Source organism: Chiloscyllium plagiosum, chromosome 1, assembly GCF_004010195.1.
Source record: "Chiloscyllium plagiosum isolate BGI_BamShark_2017 chromosome 1, ASM401019v2, whole genome shotgun sequence".
Taxonomy (NCBI): domain Eukaryota; kingdom Metazoa; phylum Chordata; class Chondrichthyes; order Orectolobiformes; family Hemiscylliidae; genus Chiloscyllium; species Chiloscyllium plagiosum.
In genome coordinates, this window is record NC_057710.1 from 107,400,499 (window position 1) to 107,421,584 (window position 21,086).

The following is a 21,086-nucleotide window of genomic DNA, read 5'->3' on the forward strand; positions in this document are numbered from 1 at the left end:
TTACATTTGATGTTAACACATTCCGAGCATGTAAGAGACTTAAATATACACTCTGGTTAGTTGTAGGTTAGATTAGTAGATAGTTGAGTTTTGTCTGTTTGTTTTTTTTTGTTGGTTTTTTTTTCGGTTTTTTTTGTTGTTTTGTTTTTTTTTGTCAAATTTTGGCTATTGTATATTTGAGCTAATTGTATATCAATGTTTATATCTGAGAGTTTTGTTTATTTTTGTAAACTTGTAAAAATGTTAAATTTCTAATAAAAATATCTATAAAAAAAAAGAAATACAAAACCACAATTGTGATTACTACAAAATGGTAATGTTGAAATAACTTGTGTGACATGGTGAAGAGAAAAGACTTAAATAAAGGCTGCAGACCTGAAGATCTGAAACAAAAGCAGAAAATGCTGGAGAAAATCAGCAGGTCTGGCAGCATCTGTGGAGAAAAAAAGGTTAACATTTTGAGTCCAGTGCCCCTTCTTCAGAAAAATTGCTTTTGGAAATGCAACAATTAATTTTCATAGTAATTTAAATAATATATATATATATAGTAATAGTTTAAGGATGCAGTGTTTAATTAATGATGCACATATTTACCTATATGAGCTGATTTTTTGATGTCTACTTTCTCTGTCGCTATTACAGTGGCTCAGAGGCTCTCCTGTATCATCTAAATGAGCTAAAGGGAATGGCAATGTGGAAACAGAAATACCAACCATTAGGGTTGGATGTGCCCGCCATAGAAGGTATATCCTCAATTTTTTTAAACCTTTAAATTTTCAATACCTTTATAATATTACAAAATATTTGATAGTTTTTAATGCAATTAGAAGGGAAATGGAAGAATAGTAAAATGCGCAGGGATGTTGGCTCTTTTGTAAACCCAGAGTAAGAAAGTTGCTTGTTGAGGATTAACTATATTGGCAAAAAGAGCCATCACTAATTTAGAATGCAAACTAACAAGGTAAATGGACAATAAATATTGATACTTAACATTTAATTTGTTGAGCCAATTTATAATATTTCCTTAGAATGTTGGTTTGCCTTTCCCAGAACTATAGAGATTTTTTTCTTGGTTCCTTAAATGTGGTCCCTGGATGTATAATGTCCTGTAAGATTTTAGTTCAGCTAACTTGACGCTAACAGTTATAAGGTTTCGATTCCAGTTGAATCTTTTCCAATCTACCACAACTTAATGTACTTTAACTTCCAGACCACCTTAGTTGCTACAGCTGCATATTTCATAAACTGTCTAAATACTGAATTCTTAGGGCTAGCCTTCAACCTGTAACAAATATCCAAGGACTGTGCTAATGTTAAGTTGCTAACAAGTCCCCTATTACTAACTCCGTCCTGACAACTGGCTTTCAAGTGTTCTGTGAGAAATACTTGTACTTCACAGGTGCAGCAAGCTTTGTGAATCACCCCTTTTATGGATATTATCTAATCAATTGTTCAGAGCTGTTATTACCCATTCCTGGCATACGTAAGACTTGAATGCAAGCCTCCTGGCCAGAAGATAGAGACACTCATTTTATGCAAGTGGTTTTGCAACATTTAGTCCAAGTATGTGCACCTGTGTCAATGTAACTAAATTTAATGGTATTTGGAAGTTTTAATCAATGGGATGAGCACTCCTAGCTTCCCTATAATAATCAAATCTTAATTGTATCTTCAGCAGGAGGTCCGCAGTATATCTAAGTCCTCAAACCATTTTTCTAGTCATTCAGGTTTGCAGCCTTGGTTTCTGTTTGCTGTTCAGCTAGACTCACTGGAGCCCAATTATGCAAATACTGTATTCTTTCTTAAATCTTTACCACACTATTGTCATTTGAAGAGCTGACAACTTCACTTTGTAACAACATATCCCAAAATTCATGAATCATCCCAAAGTTACAAGCCCAGACTGATTGTCACTAAGCTTGAGTTCAGTACCATTTGATCATTGAAACTTTATTAGTTACACAAATGTGCCAGCAAGGTGAAAGCAAGTCAGTCTTAATCCATAATACAATTTTAATGATGTTTAACTTTTATGTAGAATTCTGTTCAAAGCAAATATTCTTTTATTTTAAATGCTTATTAATGAAATATAAAGTATGAGGACAGGACTAATTCATTGAATTTTCTTTAAATGATTTAAAGTCCTGCATTCTGGAATTTTGCAAATTACAATAATGGTCTGTCTTTCATTTTATTGTTCACACCACTGACTGGCTCTCTTGGTGTTATTGATTCCTTCCTGACTTAAATTGAGACATTTATTATATACCAACAAATTTCCAATCAAATCTTGCCTGATAAGGCACAGAGACAGCATGCTCAAAATACTTTCTAATGCTGTTCTGCTGATGTAGGAATTATCATATTGTAGTTACCGGAGCAAAAGCAAAGGTGAAAGTGGTCATTTGGTTGTTCAATTATAAACTCTAATACATCCGGTAAACACTTATTTCTGAGACAAGGAAACTTGCACTTTAGGAATCAAAGATGTCTAACTCCATGTGTAACCTCTCTTTGATATGGCATATTGAAACAGCATCAAATGGCCTGATAAACAAACTTTGCAAGTTTATTTTTCAATACTTGATTTAAGTAAATTACTTCTTTTCTTTCAAAGATGCCATAAATGCTGTGGGAACATTTATACTGAAAGCAAATGAATTGTTACAGTAAGTACAAACCGAACATTTGAATTAAAATGCCTTTTTTTATGTGAAGAACCTGTTTCACCAGTAACAAATGAAAAGTATAATTAAGTAATAATTGAAAGATTGAATGATGAATTTTATGAAAACTGGGAGTCTTGAATAAAATGAACAGTTCACGATTCAATAAATTTTAATTTAATGAATTACAATGTTGTAGGTTGAAGTATATTTGAATAAGTACTTGTTTTACTTATTCCTTCTGTATTTTAAATCAATAGACCATTCTAAATAATATAGAACTTGTTTTTGAAATACATCCAGTTTATGTGAATAGTACTTGAATGGTAAACATGGCACAGATTTTGTATTTAGCGGGAACAACAGCATCAACTCTTCATGTCTTCAAGTCTCCACAGACTTTCTACATATTTGTTCACTGAAATTTGAAATTGTTAATCCATTCTTTGCAACACATTCTTAGCCTCTAGGAGCAAGGCAACCCACTGTGCAAAATACATATTCAATCATATTGAAAAGTTCTTGCATCGAGCAAGCAAAGTGGGCGCTAGAAAGTGTAAGTCACAATAGCTGACACAATCCAAGTCATGTACTCCAAGCAAAATAAAGATTTTGATTAATAGAGTGTGATAAAAATAGAAAAAATAAAGATGAAACTTTGATATTTTCATTTTTCTAAAAAAAAAACTGAAGGAACTACATTTGGAAAAGTTTATTTTAGTACTGAAAAGGCTGTTTGAAAGTCATTATGGTTTACCACACTATTACAAAATTATTCAAATCAGAATGGACAAACTCAATTTTTTTCTGGTAAGGTTATACATTTCTATCATGTGAGTTCTGTGACTTCATGTCCTGCTATGTGTTTCAATATCAAGTCTGTCATCAAGTGTTTATAACAGTGTTTATAAATGCTGAAAGCAAAACTGATAAACTCAAATGTGTAGACATTTTGGAGATCATCTCTGTGCTCCTACTAGTGAATGTCCCAAGTAATAATTCCTTTCCTCCCCTGGAAAGAGAGAGAGCTGAGTTTAGACTAGTTCCCTCCAGTAAATTAAGGAAACTGCACTTTGGTGATATCTCAGTAAGTTTGGAACTTCAGTTAAGTGTAAGTGAATTCTTACATAAAGTAGATTGAAACTTGCCCCCCCCCCCCCCAACAAATGCCTCCTCATACCCCCATAATATTTCACTGAATGACTCTTTTTGACAGAGATGACTAATGTATAAAATAAATCCAAGATTTCCCATGTTATGTTTATATAGAATTGAGCCTGAGTTTACGCAATTCCTCTCCCCATTCCAGCACTCCCCACCTCCCCTCATTTCATCAAGTGGCACATCTTTTATTAGAAAGAAGTGGGGAAATTTGCCTCACTCTCCTCTGAACTTGAACCATCATTATTGCTGTGTGTACTGAGCAGTGCCACACCATAGAAAACAGGAAAGTATTAATAATATAGATTTTAACTGATGATCTGTTCTTTTTCAGAGTTATCGACAGTAGCATGAAAAGCTTCAAGGCATTTTTCCGTTGGCTATATGCAGGTGATGAAAGTTGCATTTACTATAAAATCTATATGTAATAGTTTATTCTATCATATAAATTTGAATATTACTACATTTTTGGCTCCTTGACTTAGATCCAGCTAACGATATGGAATGAAATATGAACTGCTAAGTAGAGGAGTCTATTTCAGCATTATTATCAGTCATATGAATAAATTTAAGCATCTACATGTTGCCAGTATAGATTAGATTCCCAAAGTGTGGAAACAGGCCCTTCGGCCCAACCAGTCCACACCGACCCTCCGAAGAGTAACCCATTTCCTCTGACTAATGCACCTAACACTATGGGCAATTTAGCATGGCCAATTCACCTGACCTGCACATCTTTGTGACTGTGGGAGGAAACCGGAGCACCCAGAGGAAACCCACGCAGACACGGGGAGAATGTGCAAACTCTCCCAAGGCTGGAATTGAACCTGGGATGCTGGTGCTGTGAGGCAGCAGTACTAACCACTGAGCCACCATGCCGCCCTTAATAGCTTAAGCAACTGTAGCAGATACTGGCAGAATTAATGTTACTTAATGCAGAATTGGAAATATATTCACTTCTCTCTGATACAAATTGTACAAACCTGGTCAGCAGTTCATAAATTTATTTTAAAACCAATTTTGTCAAATTCTGTTCTGTCTAGTTAAATATCAACTAAACTATCAGTCATCGTATGAAAAAGTGCGAATCTGATCATTACTGAGTAAAAAAATTGACAAATGCTATTTATATGGGCTTTCGAAAACATTCGATAGAGTTCCACAAAAGAGGCTGTTAGAAAAAATAGAAACAGATGGAATTGGAGGCATGAGTTAGGAAATTCTTTTCAGTGTTAGGAAACTTAGAATAGGGATGAGGATATGCACGCTAATCGACAGGTAGTAACTCATGGTGTCCTCTAAGGATCTAAATTAGCACTTCAGCATTTTGCTAAATTTGGAAATAATTCATGATGGGTAAGACAATCATTTGCTGACAGCATAAAATTGAATCACACAATAAGTAATGTAGGTGGAAACAGACATTTGAAAAGAGATATTGTTAGTGAGTGGACAAAACTGTCACAGGTAGAATTCAGAGAGGAACTATGTGCAGTAATCCATTTCAAATCCAAGAAAACAAAATCAGACTATTTTGTAAGTGACAGGTAACTAGGAATGGTGGAAGATGTTCAGGGATGATGTCAGTTGCAGTTCTTTGCATAACAAGAAGTGAAAATCCAAAACATACCTTTTAAAAGCTGATAATGCCTAGGTTAACTCAGATTTAAGGAAAATGGAACCAAGTTGTGGAAATTAAGTTAAAAAATGAATCATTCATTATCTAATTGAATGGCAGAACATGCTCAAGGGGCTAAATAACCTATGTTCCTAAAAATGAATAAATATAAGACAATTTCAGATCAATTCTGATCAACTTCAGAACATTATTGATCTTGAGTAATATCTAAATTTATGGTATACATGTTCAAATTTTACTTTCTAAAATTTGATATTTAAGTGGAGAGAAATTGTCCATCCGTAATTGCCCTATGTGGCTGGTGGCGACGGTGCCTTTTACAACACGGCAGCCATGCATGACCTGACCCATTTTCCTTTGTTGTCAGTTATTGATCAAAAGACTGAAGAGTTTTTGGTTGGAAACCTATTTAACCTGAATTTTGTTGAAATAATTAGTTTCATATTTGATCCTGTGCTATTTTGATATCAAGGACTGCCACATTCCCCCCTCATCTGGAGTTCAGCCTTTAGAAATCCTATACACTAAGCACCTCAGAGCCACTGTCTGAAAATGACATTACAATTTGTGGGTGTGTTTTTAAATTAGTTCAGGGATGTAGGCTTCACTGGGTGGGCCAATATTTATTACCCAATTCTAATTGTCCTTTAAGATGGTGGTGAGCTGCCTCCTTGAACTACTGCAGTCCATTTGGTATTGGTAGATTGACAGTGCTATTAGAGAGGGAATTCCAGACTTTTTACCCAGTGACACTGAAGGAACAGTGATATATTTCCATTTCAGGCTAATGACTGGCTTGGAGAGGAACTTGCTGTTGGTGATGTTCCCATGCCAAAGCTGCCCCTCTCCTTTGAGATCTTAGGAGTCACTGGTTTGGAAGGTGCTGTCTAAGATATATTTCTGCAGTGCGTTTTGTAGATAATGCTGCAATTATTATGCTTCGATGATGGAGGGAGTGGATGTTTGTGGATGTGCTGTCAATCCAGCAGATTAATTTATCCTAAATGGAGTCTAATTTATTGACTGTTGTTGGAGTTACACTCATCCAGGTGAGTGTAGAGTATTCCAACACACGCCCATCTAATGTTCTCTCAAAGCTGTGCAGCCACTCCAAGAATCTGCGCTTGTTGATTGGCATGCTGACACTGTTCCCAGAATTGACTTCCAGTTTTGGAAGTCACTGTCGCACATTGACTTCTGGGATCCGCATAGGAAAAAAACAAATTATATAGGGAATATAGCTGCTGACTTGTTCCTTGTAGAGGGTTGGCTGGTTTTGGGGAGTTGGGAGGTGAGTAACTCAAATGTTAATCAAATGATATTGTGGATTATACTGCATGACTGTCCAGGGTTAAAGTAACTTAAATGATATATATTTTTAAAATAAAACTAAAACGTAATACCCAGCTTTAGTTCAGGCAACAATTATTTTAAACTATTTAAGCACTGTTACTATTCAAGTGAGTTTTTTTTAATTCACACGTGTGTTGTGAACCTTGCTAGCTGGCATTTATTGCTTGGCCCTAATTGCCTTTGAGAAGGTGGTGGTGGTGAGGGTGAGCTGTCTCCTTGAACTCCTGCAGTCCACATGTAGGTTGACCCACAATGCCCTTAAGGAGGGCAATTGCTGCAACTGAAAGGCTTTCAAGGCCATTTCCGAGAGTAATTAAGAGTCAGCTGTGGGTCTGGAGTCAAATGTCAGCCAGACCAGGTAAGGATAGCAGATCTCCTTCCCTGAAAGACATTAGTGAGCCAGATGGGTTTGTCTGACAATTGACAATGGTTTCACGTCATTATTAATTCCTCATTTTTTAAAATTCTAGTATCTGCCATGGCAGGTTTCAGACCCAGCTCTCAAGAACATTAGCTGAATTTCTGGATTAATAGTCTAACGATAATAACACTAGGTCATTGCCATCTCCTTAGTAGCCTGTGAATTTCACTTTTCCACTGTAATAGCTGGTACTTAAGTCAAATTAAACCAATGTTTTATCTAGCTGAGATTAAATAGAAGCTTGCTAAACTAATGTTTGTTTCAAGTGACAGTATTTGCAATGTTGTCTTTCATTAGTGTGTTGGCTGAAGATTATTTGTTAAATATTATAATGAAAATTAATATAATATGCTCCAGGTATAATCAGGTTTGTTTTTTTTTCAGCAATGTTGAGGATGTCTGATGATCATGTTTTGCCAGAGCTAAACAAGGTAAATTGCAGTAATTCTTTAAGCAATTCTTTCAAAGCTACTAAGTAATATTGTTACTTTTAACAATCTAAAACAATAGTTTCTTCAATGTCGAGTGTTGGGAATCTTTGAAACGCAGTTACTGAAAAGGCAGTAGAACTGGAGTCCTTTAAAAGTTGTAAGGCATGAATATTAGGCAAGGAGGGAACACAATAATATCACCATAGTCCAACCGGACCATGAGGCTTCTCTCTGAAAGGTAGAGAGAGGCCTGATGGTGGTTTTAACGTGAGGTGAGGTGAGATCCTGAGCAGGAGAATCCTCCAAGGTAACCTCAGTCAGTATAAGAATTGAACCTATGCTGTTGGCATTACTCTGCAAAGTAAACAGTTGGTTGCTGGGCAGTGTTGGTTGCACTTACCTCTCAAGTATATGTTTGGTGATGGTAATCCCTTCTCCAGTGCTGCTGAGTGACAATACAGCAATACCATGCAAACATGTTGCTTTGTTGCAGTACACTTGATGATCATTGTTTGGATAGTACATCCTATATGTTCTGCTACAGTGTTTGAGTGTGGATGACAATGTGATAGGATTCATTCCCCATTTAATGCATATGTGTGAAATAGTTTACCAGTGTTATTGCAGTCCATTGTCAGATATTGTCTGATCTGGGCATAGTTGATAATAGTGCTCATTGTGTCAACGACGGTCACACCGGTTGTTTAGATTAGATTAGATTACATTACAGTGTGGAAACAGGCCCTTCGGCCCAACAAGTCCACACCGACCCGCCGAAGCGCAACTCACCCATACCCCCTACATTTACCCCTTACCTAACACTACGAGCAATTTAGCATGGCCAATTCACCTGACCTGCACATCTTTGCACTGTGGGAGGAAACCGGAGCACCCGGAGGAAACCCACGCAGACACGGGGAGAACGTGCAAACTCCACACAGTCAGTGTGATGCACATGATACATCAGCTGAATTCTAATAAACTCTTATAAGTTGCAAATCATTTCTTTGCTTAAAAAAAACTTCATGCTGGAAATCAGAAACAAAAACAAATTGCTGGAAAAATTTTGGAGGTCTGGCTGAATCTGTGGAGAGAAAGCAGAATTAACGTTTCGGTTCTAGTGACCCTTCTTTAGAACGGAACTGATGCTGCCTGACCTGCTGAGTTTTTCCAGCATTTTCTGTTTTTGTTTCCGATTACCTCTTTGCTGTGCTGCTAAAATATACTAGTGCTTTATTTACTGCACTCTCCACATGTCCTGTTACCTTGAATGATCTGTGCATATATACACCTTCTGCTTCCCCTTTTGAATTAGGCCTCCAATTTTATAATCTTGAAAAGCTGTACAGCTTTTCGATAGATATGAGAAGTTGCATTTATTAGAGAATTGGCTGGTTTGGTGTGATTTTCTTACCACAGCAGTGTTGTTGGCTGGACCTAAACCATGCATTTGTTGTTGGCCTACCACTGTCAGCTTCATAATCATGCCCATCGTCAAGTAATGTGTCATTGTCCTTGCACAAAATATACTTCCTAAAGGCTTTCGTTAACTGTCATCCCAACTGACGGTCATACTGGGCAAAACAAATCCAAGAATGAAATCCGACTTGATGAATCATATACTATTTGCACCAAGTTAATCGTTGAAACATATTCACAGGAGGTTTCAGATGTTCTTCAACAACAGAACGTAAGTTTATTACACAAAAGAAGAAATAAACAACATTTTATACATACAGAAGACGGAAACATAGAAAAAAAGTTTGTCTGTTTCCCAACACCATCTGTGGTAGAGAAAGAATCCCTGAGCAATATCACTCCTAACTTTAAATTCTTTATTTAACTGAAGGATTCTTGTTTATTTCCCTTGAACTGCTGATTCCGTTTTTTTCTGATTTCTTTCCATGTTCTCTGGCATGAACCTCTCATAATTCTGCTCTCCAAAACTATTTCAGTACGAATAATTTGAAGATTTCTATTTAAACTGTCCTGGCTTGTCAGCTTCATGTACTAAAGATAATAGCTTCTGAGGTGACTGGCTCCCCTTAACTGACTTAATTCCCCTGATAGGAGAAAATATTCTACCTTTTGAACTGAACTTTGTTCTTCTAAACTAAAGATTTGAATCTTCTGTTCTGCAGTCAAAACAAAATTAATTGCCTTAATGTTTACTCTGTCTATCATAAGCCCAACTGGATATAAATATTTGATCCCTTTACACAGCAAGGGTTCTCACAGGCCCTCAACTGCAATTGCATGCTTTCTTGGAACTGATATATTTACCACCCTGTTCCAAATTGACTTATTCAACTTTAAAAAAACACAGAACATCCACCTGTTTCTATTTCAAAATGCAAATTCAGGAATATAATACATCTTTTATCACAAGGCAATGACTTGCTCAATGAACCTCTTTGAAATTCCGTACCCCTTCAGAAAAGTCACACTCATGACTTTTACTATGGCATCAACTTGACCAACAGCTTGAAGTATGGTGTAGGCTCTTCTGAACCTTTAGTTCTAAAAAAAGTTATACCAGATTCAAAATATTAACTCTGTTTCTCTTTCCATAGTTGCTGCCGGACCTGCTGAGTTTTCTCCAGAATTCTCTGTTTGTGAGATGACTTGAAATCTGTTGATCATGAAATGAATCTTACCTTGACTGGTCTTCAAGAACCTTCCAGTCCAGATCTTTCTGCATCTTCCTGATCATTCATATAAAAATTGGATGTGTTAACACTGTGAAGCCTTTCCATGTCAACGGCAGACTAGACTGTCAGAGCTCTGTTTTTTTTAAGATTATCTATTGGTCTGTAAAATAGCCTACATTGTTTGACAATCCTAATTATGTAATTGTCTCACAGAATGTACAATCCATAATTAGGTTTCTGCTTTTTACGATTCTGCCTTAAGTATTTGGACTGTTTTACCTTAAACCGTGTGTCACTGTCTTTATGTAAGTATATATTTAAAATTGTTCTCCTTTAAGAACGCAGACTTTGCTTCTGCTGTTATGAGAATATTATGTATGTGTCACCTGTCAGGAACAGAGCATTCGAGCCTTCTAGTTGTGCGTACTGCAGTACACTGGCTTTCTGTGTCACCTCAAAACTGCACTTCACCCATTTTCATTTTTAAATAAAGCAATTTATTTTATCTTGAAAGAATTTGAGTTCTAATCAAAAACAAATTAACCCTATTCTTGTGGTGGTCAATGCCCTATCTACAGATCTCTACAGCTGTCTGTACTCTCAGGAATTGATGCTGTATCACAGTGAGGAGACCTCCGTTTGTCTATTTGTTTTGAAAAGTCCAGGACTTTGGTCCAGTATTTTAAATGATAGTGACTTTTGCTCAATCCTACAGAATTCACTGTTGTCCAAAGATGCTGTCTGGTTGATTTTCAATTAACTTTCCAAATATCTGCCACAGGGTATTAGGAGTCCTTTTATCGACAACTACTGCTGCTACCATATTATAAGTTTACCTCCAACAGGTTGTTCTACCTAATGCAGCAATGTCTATGCTATCTCCTATAACTTAAGTAACTGAGCATGTATATTGTAATATTTAACTAGTAGTTTACGATAGAGGAGCATTCTTCCAGTTGGGTGTCATGTTTCAATGCTTCGAGGTAAGGTAGAGTGGGAGACCTTTATACTCTCCAGACAAATGCTATTATATAATGCTGATGTCATGAGCATGTGTCGTAAAGGTAAAGTAACAATGCAACAAGTTATTTGAATTTCAACTGTTTAAGCAAAATCATTACTTTTTAATTTCCTTTTCATTTCAGTCAGTATTTTGGACATTTCATTACAGAAATTGCAAAATAACTAAATGCAAAACACTGTGATTGGTCAGCTATCTCTTGTAACCAAGCCATGGCCATTGTTTATTTGTTTTTTTTAAAAATTGGGAAATCTGAAGTCAAAGCGTTAGAAATACACCGGTCTGCCTGCCTGTAAAAGGGATGCCACAGCAGCATATCTAATATGCAATCTTGCATAAGAAAGGAACTGACATGTAATTTGATCTGTTCTGTCTGCAATAGCTGTTCAACTTTATTAAAGTAACATCAGTGTTTGGAAGCAAATTAATGTTGAATTGCATTTGATTCCATAGATTCATGCCAGGAGCATGAATCAACAGAAGATATTATAATAACATCAAAAACAGGGGCAGGAGTGGGTCATTTGTTGCTTTGAGCTTGCTCTGCTATTCAATATGATCATAGCTGATCATTCAATTCAGTGTCAAGTTAACATTTTCTCACATGAAGCTGTTATTTCAGTTTTTGTAGGTATTACAATTCGTAACTGTTGTAACCAGGATCAATACGACCGGGCCTCGCTAGCATTTGACCTTATTATCGTTTCAATTTTCTTGAGCTGGGGAAAGTTAGTAAGGAGTATGAACCAAATGCAAGTAAGAAAATGCAATTGAGGTACAAATGAGCTATAATCTAATTGAACGCAGAACAGATTCAGTCAACTAAATGGCCTATTGCTTTTTTGCATCTACCTTTCAAATATACCTTTGTGAACAAAACTGTAGTTGCTTTGGAATCATGCCATTTTGAATCACTGAAAGATGGAGCATGAGTTAAATATGTAAATCAGTTCCTGACCAAAGTAGAAGTATTGAGGTTTATTAAGTCTAGTTAGATGTTTATTATTCACATCAACTATTTATTTTAATATATTTCAAATATAGATGACACATCGAGATGTTTCCTTTGTTGCTGACTTCCTGTCTGAGCACTTTAAAGAGGTAAGGTTTCAATTGTTGTTAATCTTCCTTCATTCAGTTTTTATATGTAACTCGGATTTAAAATGGTCAATTGGAGGAGCAAGGCAGGTATTTAAGAATTCTGCTTTTAAGAAATTGATGGATTTCCAAACTCTGGCACAATTCATATTTCTATAATGCATTATTGAGTTTTTGGTAGCTTTGCTGATTTTTTGTTAACAAGTTACTTTTAGCATTAGCAGCAGGATTAGGCCATATGGTATTTTGAGCCTGCACCACAGTTTCATTAGACTATGACAGATCCTCAGCCTTCCCTACCTAATCCCCTTGTCACACAAATTCCTTGGAGTCAAAACATAAGGCGATCGTAGCCTTGAATAGACTCAGAGAGCTCAAAGGTTGAATGTGCCAAAGATTTGCAACTCTCTGAAGAAATGTCTCTCTATCTCAGTCAAAAATGGCTATCCGTCATTCTGAAATTTTATTGCCTAGTCTGAATTCTCCAACAAATGAAGCAAAATCAGTATCTTCCTGGTCAGACCTTCAGAGTTAAGTGAGCTCACCTTTTTTTCTTTTAAACTCCAGAGGTGATTGGCTAAATGGTCATTTTCTGTCTTGAGTGTCCCTCACAAATATACTATTGTAAACCATTGAAGTCCATTCTACTCAATCTGGGTCATGGAACTATTACAGCACAGAAGGATGTGGAGGTGCCAGTGTTGGACTGGGGTGGACAAAGTTAAAAATCGCACAACAGGTTCTAGTCCAACAAGTTTATTTGGAAGTACTAGCTTTCAGAGCGCTGCACCTTCATCAGGTAACTGTCTGGATTTGCAAATAAACCTTTTGCACTAGAACCTGGTGGTGTGTGACTTTTAACTTAGCACAGAAGGAGACAAAGCTATTCTCTTCACTGTCTATGTTGGCTTTCCAAATGAGCATTTTACTTCATCCCATTCTCCTGCTTTCTCCCTGTAATCCTGCACGTCATTCCTTTTTGAATAGTAGTCAAATTTCCTTATGAATGCCTCAGTTGAATTTGCCACCAATGAACTCTTAGACAGTCCAGTATTTAATGAAGCTAAACCACTCACTGTGTGAAAAAGTATTTTCTCATATTACTTTTGCTTCTTAACTTAATATGAGTCATTTTGTTCTTGATTCTTTTAACACATAGGAACAATTTCTCCTTATCTACTCTGTTTAGACTCCTCATGATTTTGAATATCATTATCAGATCTCTTTCCTGTCTTCAAGCAATTCTAACTTCTCATGACTCACTTTGTAACATATTTTCAGCCCCGGAATCATTTGCACACACCTTTTCTGCGCTTTCTTCAATCCCTTAAGCTTTAATGGTAAGATTAGGGAGGGGTATATTGATATTCTATGACATGTCAATATTAGAAAGATGTTGGGCGTCTTGAAAAACCTTAAGGTAGATAAGTCCACCGGGCATATGGGATTGATCCCGTGAGCCTTACGTCAATGGTAGGGAAATTATTGGAGAAGATTCTGACAGGCAAGATTTACTTGCATCTGGAAAAGGATGGAGTTACTAGGGATAGTCAGCATGGTATTTTGTGGGGAGGTCTTGATTTGATTGAGTTTTTTGAGGAAGGGACACATATGATTGATAAGGATAGGGCAGTGAACATTATCTACATGTACTAAAACATTTAACAAGGGGTCTCGTGGTAGTTGGTAAGTTGGATGCAAAATTGACTTGCTCACAGAAGACAGAGGGTAGTTGTGGAGGGGTATGACCAGTGATTTTCAGCAAGGATCAGTGCTGGGATCTGTGTAGTTTGTAACATATGTAAATGATTTGGATGAAAATGAAGTGGCCTGATTATTAAATTTGCAGAAAACAAAAAAATTAGAGTTGTAGATAGTGAAGAAGGTTGTAAAAGGATACAGCAGAATGTAAATCAGTTGAGGGTGAAATGGCAAATGGAGTTTAATCTGGACATGCAATTCAGGAGGTCAAATGCAAGAGGAAAGTATACAATAAATGGCAGGACCCTTAAAAGTATTGATATATAGAGATATCTTGTGGTGCAAGTCCATAGCTCCCTGGAAAGTGGCAACACAATTGGATACGGTGATAAAGAAGGCATGACAGAATGCATCGTCAATCAAGGCATTGAGTATGAAAGATGGCAAGTTTAGTTAGGCCATATTTGGAATATTATGTATGAAAATTTTAGTTAGGCCATATTTGGAATATTATGTGCAATTCTGGTCACTACTCCATAGGAAGGGTGTGGAGGCATTGGAGAGGGTGCAGAAGAGGTTTACCAGGACGTTGTCTGGATTGGAGTGATTAGCTATAAGGAGAGGTTAGACAAACTTGGATTGTTTTCACTACAGCGTTGGACGCTGAGGGCCGACCTGATAGAAGTATATAAAATTATGAGAGGCACAGACAGGGTGGATAAATGGAATCTATTTCCCAGGTAGTAAATGTCAAAGGGATAGGTTTAAGGTAAAGGGGGAATGTTTAAAAGAGATGTACAAGGCAAGTTTTTTTATGCAGAGGGTGGTAGGTGCCTGGATTATGAAAGAAGCAGATACGATAGCAATATTTAAGGGGCATTTGGACAGATATGTGAGCAGGCAGGGATTAGTTGAGAATGGCATCATGGTTGACATGGATATGATGGGCCAAAGGGCTGTTCCTGTGCTGTACTGTTCTGTGTTCATAACCTTTCTTAAATGTGGTGCCCAGAACTGGATGTAGTACTCCAGCTGAAGTTAAATTTGTGACTTGTACTAAATCACCTCCTCACTTTTGTACTTTGGGCCCCTATTAATAAAGTATATAATACTTTATATTTTATTAACCAAACCCTCAGTCTATTCTGCCACATTTAATGACTTATACCCCAAACTGTGTGCTCCTGCAGCTCCTTTTGAGTTATGACCTTTGTTCTATATTATCTCTGCATGTTCTTCCTATAAAATCAATCACCTCATATTTCCCTGTATTGAACTTTACTTACCACCTGTTCACCCATTCTATCAACTTGTCTGTTCTTTTGAAGTTCTGCACTATCCTCACATTTCTCAATACTTCCAGGTTTTGTACTATGTGCAAACTTTCAAAGTGTGTCCTGTGCATGAAGATAAAGGTCATTATTATACATGTGTATCAGAAAATCGGTCGCAACTCTGATCCCTGGGCAACTCCACTACAAACTTTCTTCCAGCTCAAAAAGCATCCATTACCAATTTTCCATCACTTGGCCAATTTGGTATCCATGACATTACTGTTTCTTTTATTATGTCATGGACTATAACTTGGCTTATAGTTAGTTGAGCAGCACTGTACCAAATACCTTTTGGAAGTCCTCGTGGCTTTGAAAGTGTCCTCCATAAAGGACAGTCCTCACATTCCAGCCATCAAACTGGTAATTATTTTGTGCACTATCTCAAAGACGGGTGTATTATCATTTGATGATGGAGCCCAAAAATGCATACCATTCTGTGTGTGACCAAAGTACTGTAAGACTGCATTCTGACCATGTGCACTAGTCCGATAGTAATAAAGACTATTTTACCTTTTATCTTCTTGAATGCTTGCAAGATGCGATTATCATTGTATCCTTATTGAATGTTGGCATTTTTGTCAAGTTTGGTCCTAGGAAAAGTACTGTTCATAGAGTCATAGAGATGTACAGCATGGAAGCAGACCCTTCGGTCCTACCCATCCATGCCATCCCAACCAAATCTAGTCCTACCTGCTAGCACCTGGCCCATATCCCTCCAAACCCTTCCTATTCATATACTCATCTAAATGCCTTTTAAATGTTGCAATTGTACCAACCTCCACCACTTCCTCCGGCAGCTCATTCCATACACATACCACTCTCTGCGTGAAAATGTTGCCCCTTGGGTCCCTTTTATATCTTTCCCCTCTCACCCTAAACCTATGCCCTCTAGTTCTGGACTCCCCCACCCCAGGAAAAAGACTTTGTCTATTTATCCTATCCATGCCCCTCATAATTTTGTAAACCTCTATAAGGTCACTCCTCAGCTTCCGACGCCCCAAGGAAAACAACCCCAGCCTGTTCAGCCTCTCCCCATAGCTCAGATCCTCCAACCCTGGCAACATCCTTGTAAATCTTTTCTGAACCCTTTCAAGTTTCACAACATCTTTCCGATAAGAAGGAGACCAGAATTGCACGCAATATTCTCAGTGGCCTAACCAATGTCCTGTACAGCTGCAACATGATCTCCCAACTCCTGTACTCAATACTCTGACCAATAAAGAAAGCATACCAAATGCCTTTGTCACTATCCTATCTACCTGTGACTCCACTTTCAAGGAGCGATGAACCTGCATTCCAAGGTCTCTTTGTTCAGCAACACACTCTAGGACCTTACCATTAAGTTAACCTGCACTCCAAGGTCTCTTTGTTCAGCAACACGCTCTAGGACCTTACCATTAAGTGGATAAGTCATGCTAAGATTTGCTTTCCCAAAATGCAGCACCTCGCATTTATCTGAATTAAACTCCATCTGCCACATCTTGGCCCATTGGCCTATATGATCAAGATCCTGTTGTAATCTGAGGTAACCTTCTTCGCTGTTCACTACACCTCCAATTTTGGTGTAATCTGCAAACTTACTAACTGTACCTCTTATCCTCGCATCCAAATCATTTATGTAAATGACAAAAAGTAGAGGACCCAGCACCGATCCTTGTGGCACTCCACTGGTTACAGGCCTCCAGTCTGAAAAACAACCAAGCACTACCACCCTCTATCTTCTACCTTTGAGCCAATTCTGCATCCAAATGGCTAGTTCTCCCTTTATTCCATGAGATCTAACCTTGCTAACCAGTCTCCCTTGGGGAACCTTGTCGAACACCTTACTGAAGTCCATATAGATCACATCTACCACTCTACCCTCATCAATCCTCTTTGTTACTTCTGCAAAAAACTCAATCAAGTTTGTGTGACATGATTTCCCATGCATAAAGCCATGTTGACTATCCCTAATCAGTCCTTGCCTTTCCAAATACATGTATGCCCTGTCCCTCAGGATTCCCTCCAACAACCTGCCCACCATCGACGTCAGGCTCACTGGTCTATAATTCTCTGGCTTGTCCTTACTACCCTTCTTACAGAGTGGCACCATGTTAGCCAACCTCCTGTCTTCTGGCACCTCACCTGTGACTATCAATGATACAAATATCTCAGCAAGAGGCCCAGCAATCACTTCTCTAGCTTCCCAAAGAGTTCTAGGGTACACCTGATCAGGTCCTGGGGATTTATTCACCTTTATGTATTTCAAGACATCCAGCACTTCCTCTTCTGTAATATGAACATTTTGCAAGGTGTCACCATCTATTTTGCTACTTTCTATATCTTCCATATCCTTTTCCACAGTAAATACTGATGCAAAATATTCGTTTAGAATCTCCCCCATTTTCTGCGGCTCCACATAAAGGCCGCCTTGCTGATCTTTGAGGGGCCCTGTTCTGTCCCTAGTTACTCTTTTGTCCTTAATGTATTTGTAAAAACCCTTTGAATTCTCCTTAACTCTATTTGCCAAAGCTATTTCATGTCCCCTTTTTGCCCTCCTGATTTCCATCTTAAGTATACTCCTACTTCCTTTATACTCTTCTAAGGATTCACAATCTATCCTGTGAATACCCGACATATGCTTCCTTCTTTTTCTTAACCAAACCCTCAATTTCTTTAGTCATCCAGCATTCCCTACACCTACCAGCCTGTCCTTTCACCCTGACAGGAATATACTTTCTCTGGATTCTTGGTATCTCATTTCTGAAGGCTTCCCATTTTCCAGCCGTCCCTTTACCTGCGAACATCTGCCTCCAATCAGCTTTTGAAAGTTCTTGCCTTATACAGTCAAAATTGGCCTTTCTCCAATTTAGAACTTCAACTTTTAGATCTGGTCTATCCTTTTCCATCACGATTTTAAAACAAATAAAATTATGGTCGCTGGCCCCAAAGTACTCCCCCACTGACACCTCAGTCACCTGGGTAAAAACAATGACTGCAGATGCTGGAAACCAGATTCTGGATTAGTGGTGCTGGAAGAGATAGGCAGGTAGGACAAGTCATGGGGACAGTGCTGAGCTAGAAGTTTGGAACTGGGATGAGGTAGGGGAAGGGGAAATGGGGAAACTGTTGAAGTCCCCATTGATGCCCTGGGGTTGAAGTGTTCCGAGGCGGAAGATGAGGCGTTCTTCCTCCAGGCGTCTGGTGGTGAGGGAGCAGCAGTGAAGGAGGCCCAGGACCTCCATGTCCTCGGCAGAGTGGGAGGGAGAGTTGTCCCAGACCTGCTGAGGTTTTCCAGCAATGTTTCTGTTTCAAAATTTCAGCTCAGTTTACAAACAGACCAAGACAGCAAAGATATCTGATACAACATGTAAACTTTCAGAAAAGTCACAAATGAGATTTTGTCATCCAGCTTGTAACGCATGAAGGAACAGTGCTATTAGTGACAAACAAATCAATGCGGCAGAATTTGGACAAATGGGAAAACCTGGGATCTTGCTGTGCTATCTCCCTGTGAAAGAATTTCTTGCTCAGCCTTCCCACGAATGCTGCCTCTTTCCTCCCAAAGGGATCTTCCTGGCCACTTGAGGATTTGAAAAGAGTGTGTTTGGGAGCAGGAAACCTTCAAACAAGAGCTTTCTCCAGAGGGGGACGCAGGCCTGAGGCCTGTTCGACAGGCTGCAGCCTGTTGGGCCCACCTGCCCTGCCTTATTTCCCAAGAGTAGGTCAAGCTTTGCACCTTCTCTTGTAGGCACATCCACATACTGAATCAGAAAATTTTCTTGTACACACTTAACAAATTCCTCTCCATCTAAACCCTTAACACTATGGCAGTCCCAGTCTATGTTCGGAAAGTTAAAATCCCTACCATAACCACCCTATTATTTTTATAGATAGCTGCGATCTCCTTCCAAGTTTGTTTCTCAATTTCTCTCTGACTATTAGGGGGTCTATCATACAATCCTAATAGGTGATCATCCCGTTCTTATTTCTCAGTTCCATCCAAATAACTTCCCTGAATGTATTTCCAGGAATATCCTCCCTCAGCACAGCTGTAATGCTATCCCTTATCAAAAATGCCATTCTCCCTCCTCTCTTTCCTTCCTTTCTATCCTTCCTGAGCATTTGTATCCTGGAACATTAAGCTGCCAGTCCTGCCCATCCTTGAGCCATGTTTCTATAATTGCTATGATATCCCAGTCTCATGTTCCTAACAATGCCCTGAGTTCACCTGCCTTCTCTGTTAGGCCCCTTGCATTGAAATAAATGCAGTTTAATTTATTAACCATGTCCCTGCCTGCCCAGACTGTTTGACTCGCTTCTGTTCTCAATTGTACCCGTCTCAGATTGATCTCTTTCCTCACTATCTCCCTGGGTCCCCCCCTCCCACACCTTACTAGTTTAAATCCTCCCGAGCAGCTCTAGGCAAATCTCCCTGCCAGTATATTTGTCCCCTTCCAATTTAAGTGCAATCCATCCTTCTTGTACAGGTCACTTCTACCCCAAAAGAGATTTCAATGATCCAAATATGTGAATCCTTCTCCCATACACCAGCTCCTCAGCCATGCATTCATCTGCTCTATCCTCCTATTCTTGCCCTGACTAGCTCATACCACCGGGAGTAATCCAGTGAGTGACCAAAATGAAACTACCACAGGAGAGCTTTAAAATCTCCAAAGAAAAGTATTCCCAACATGGCTTCTCAAATGTGAAACATGACCATTTCAGCAAAATACTGTTTTTAATAATCTTTAAGGGAAATCATTTATGCTTTCAAGCCAGAAGAAACATTCTGACTGCATTCAAATAATCTTTTCGGAGGGTTGGTGTGGACTCATCGGGCCAAAAGGCCTACTTTCACACTGTAGGGATTCTATGATGTTTGCAGATTTTTTCAGAAATTGTTACCTAGAGTGCTGATTTACAACAAAGTTTTGTTTCTTGTTTTGTGAAGGCACCAGAGCTTTATGATCAAAAGGGCCAGTATTTTAATGTTGAGAGAGTTGGTCAGGTATGCCATTTTTAACATCAGACTTGGTCTGTTTAATATTTGTTGATGTTGATTTTTAAAAATACTGATGTAAATTAAGCCTCCTGGTTTAAAATATATCAGTAATGTATCTCAAGTGTTTTTTTCTATTTACATTTACAAAATGTGCTAATTTTTCAAAATGAAATTAACAACTTCTGAATAATGTGCTAAGTTTTTAGAAATATTCACTCAGGTTTACATGTCAATTGAAAAATGTGACTGGTATTTGCCATAATTATTTTGCAGTGTATAAAATTATGTTGTTGACCCCTGAAGAAATTTTAGAAGATGTGCATATTCTTGCAGGAATTCAGTTGTAATGTGACTGTTCTTGCTTGGGTGCAAAGAATAAAGGTTATTTGCATTTGTTATATTTCATTCTTCTCTAAAAAGCATGCATTGAATCTGTATATTTGCAATTTGTTTTTGCAGTATTTAAAAGATGAGGATGATGACCTAGTAACTCCTCCAGAAACTGAAGGAAATCCTTGGTTTACCTTCTTACAAAATAGTGTCCATCTTAAAGGTATAAATAAAGAACTCTTAAAGTTTGAATTCCAAATTTCTGGTAAAAGTGGGATTAGGATAAAGGACTTGTG

General features: G+C 38.1%; 1 protein-coding gene across 1 annotated transcript in view; it reads left to right on the top strand.

The window, feature by feature from the left end:
• anapc4 (anaphase promoting complex subunit 4) overlaps positions 1 to 21,086 on the top strand; it is a 97,890-nt gene that overhangs the window by 59,993 nt on the left and 16,811 nt on the right. The window contains exons 15-21 of the mRNA XM_043700575.1: positions 643 to 743; positions 2,618 to 2,669; positions 4,162 to 4,217; positions 7,625 to 7,671; positions 12,388 to 12,444; positions 20,410 to 20,466; positions 20,920 to 21,013. Coding sequence (XP_043556510.1) covers positions 643 to 743; positions 2,618 to 2,669; positions 4,162 to 4,217; positions 7,625 to 7,671; positions 12,388 to 12,444; positions 20,410 to 20,466; positions 20,920 to 21,013 — 464 coding nt within the window. The remainder of the gene's footprint in view (positions 1 to 642; positions 744 to 2,617; positions 2,670 to 4,161; positions 4,218 to 7,624; positions 7,672 to 12,387; positions 12,445 to 20,409; positions 20,467 to 20,919; positions 21,014 to 21,086) is intronic.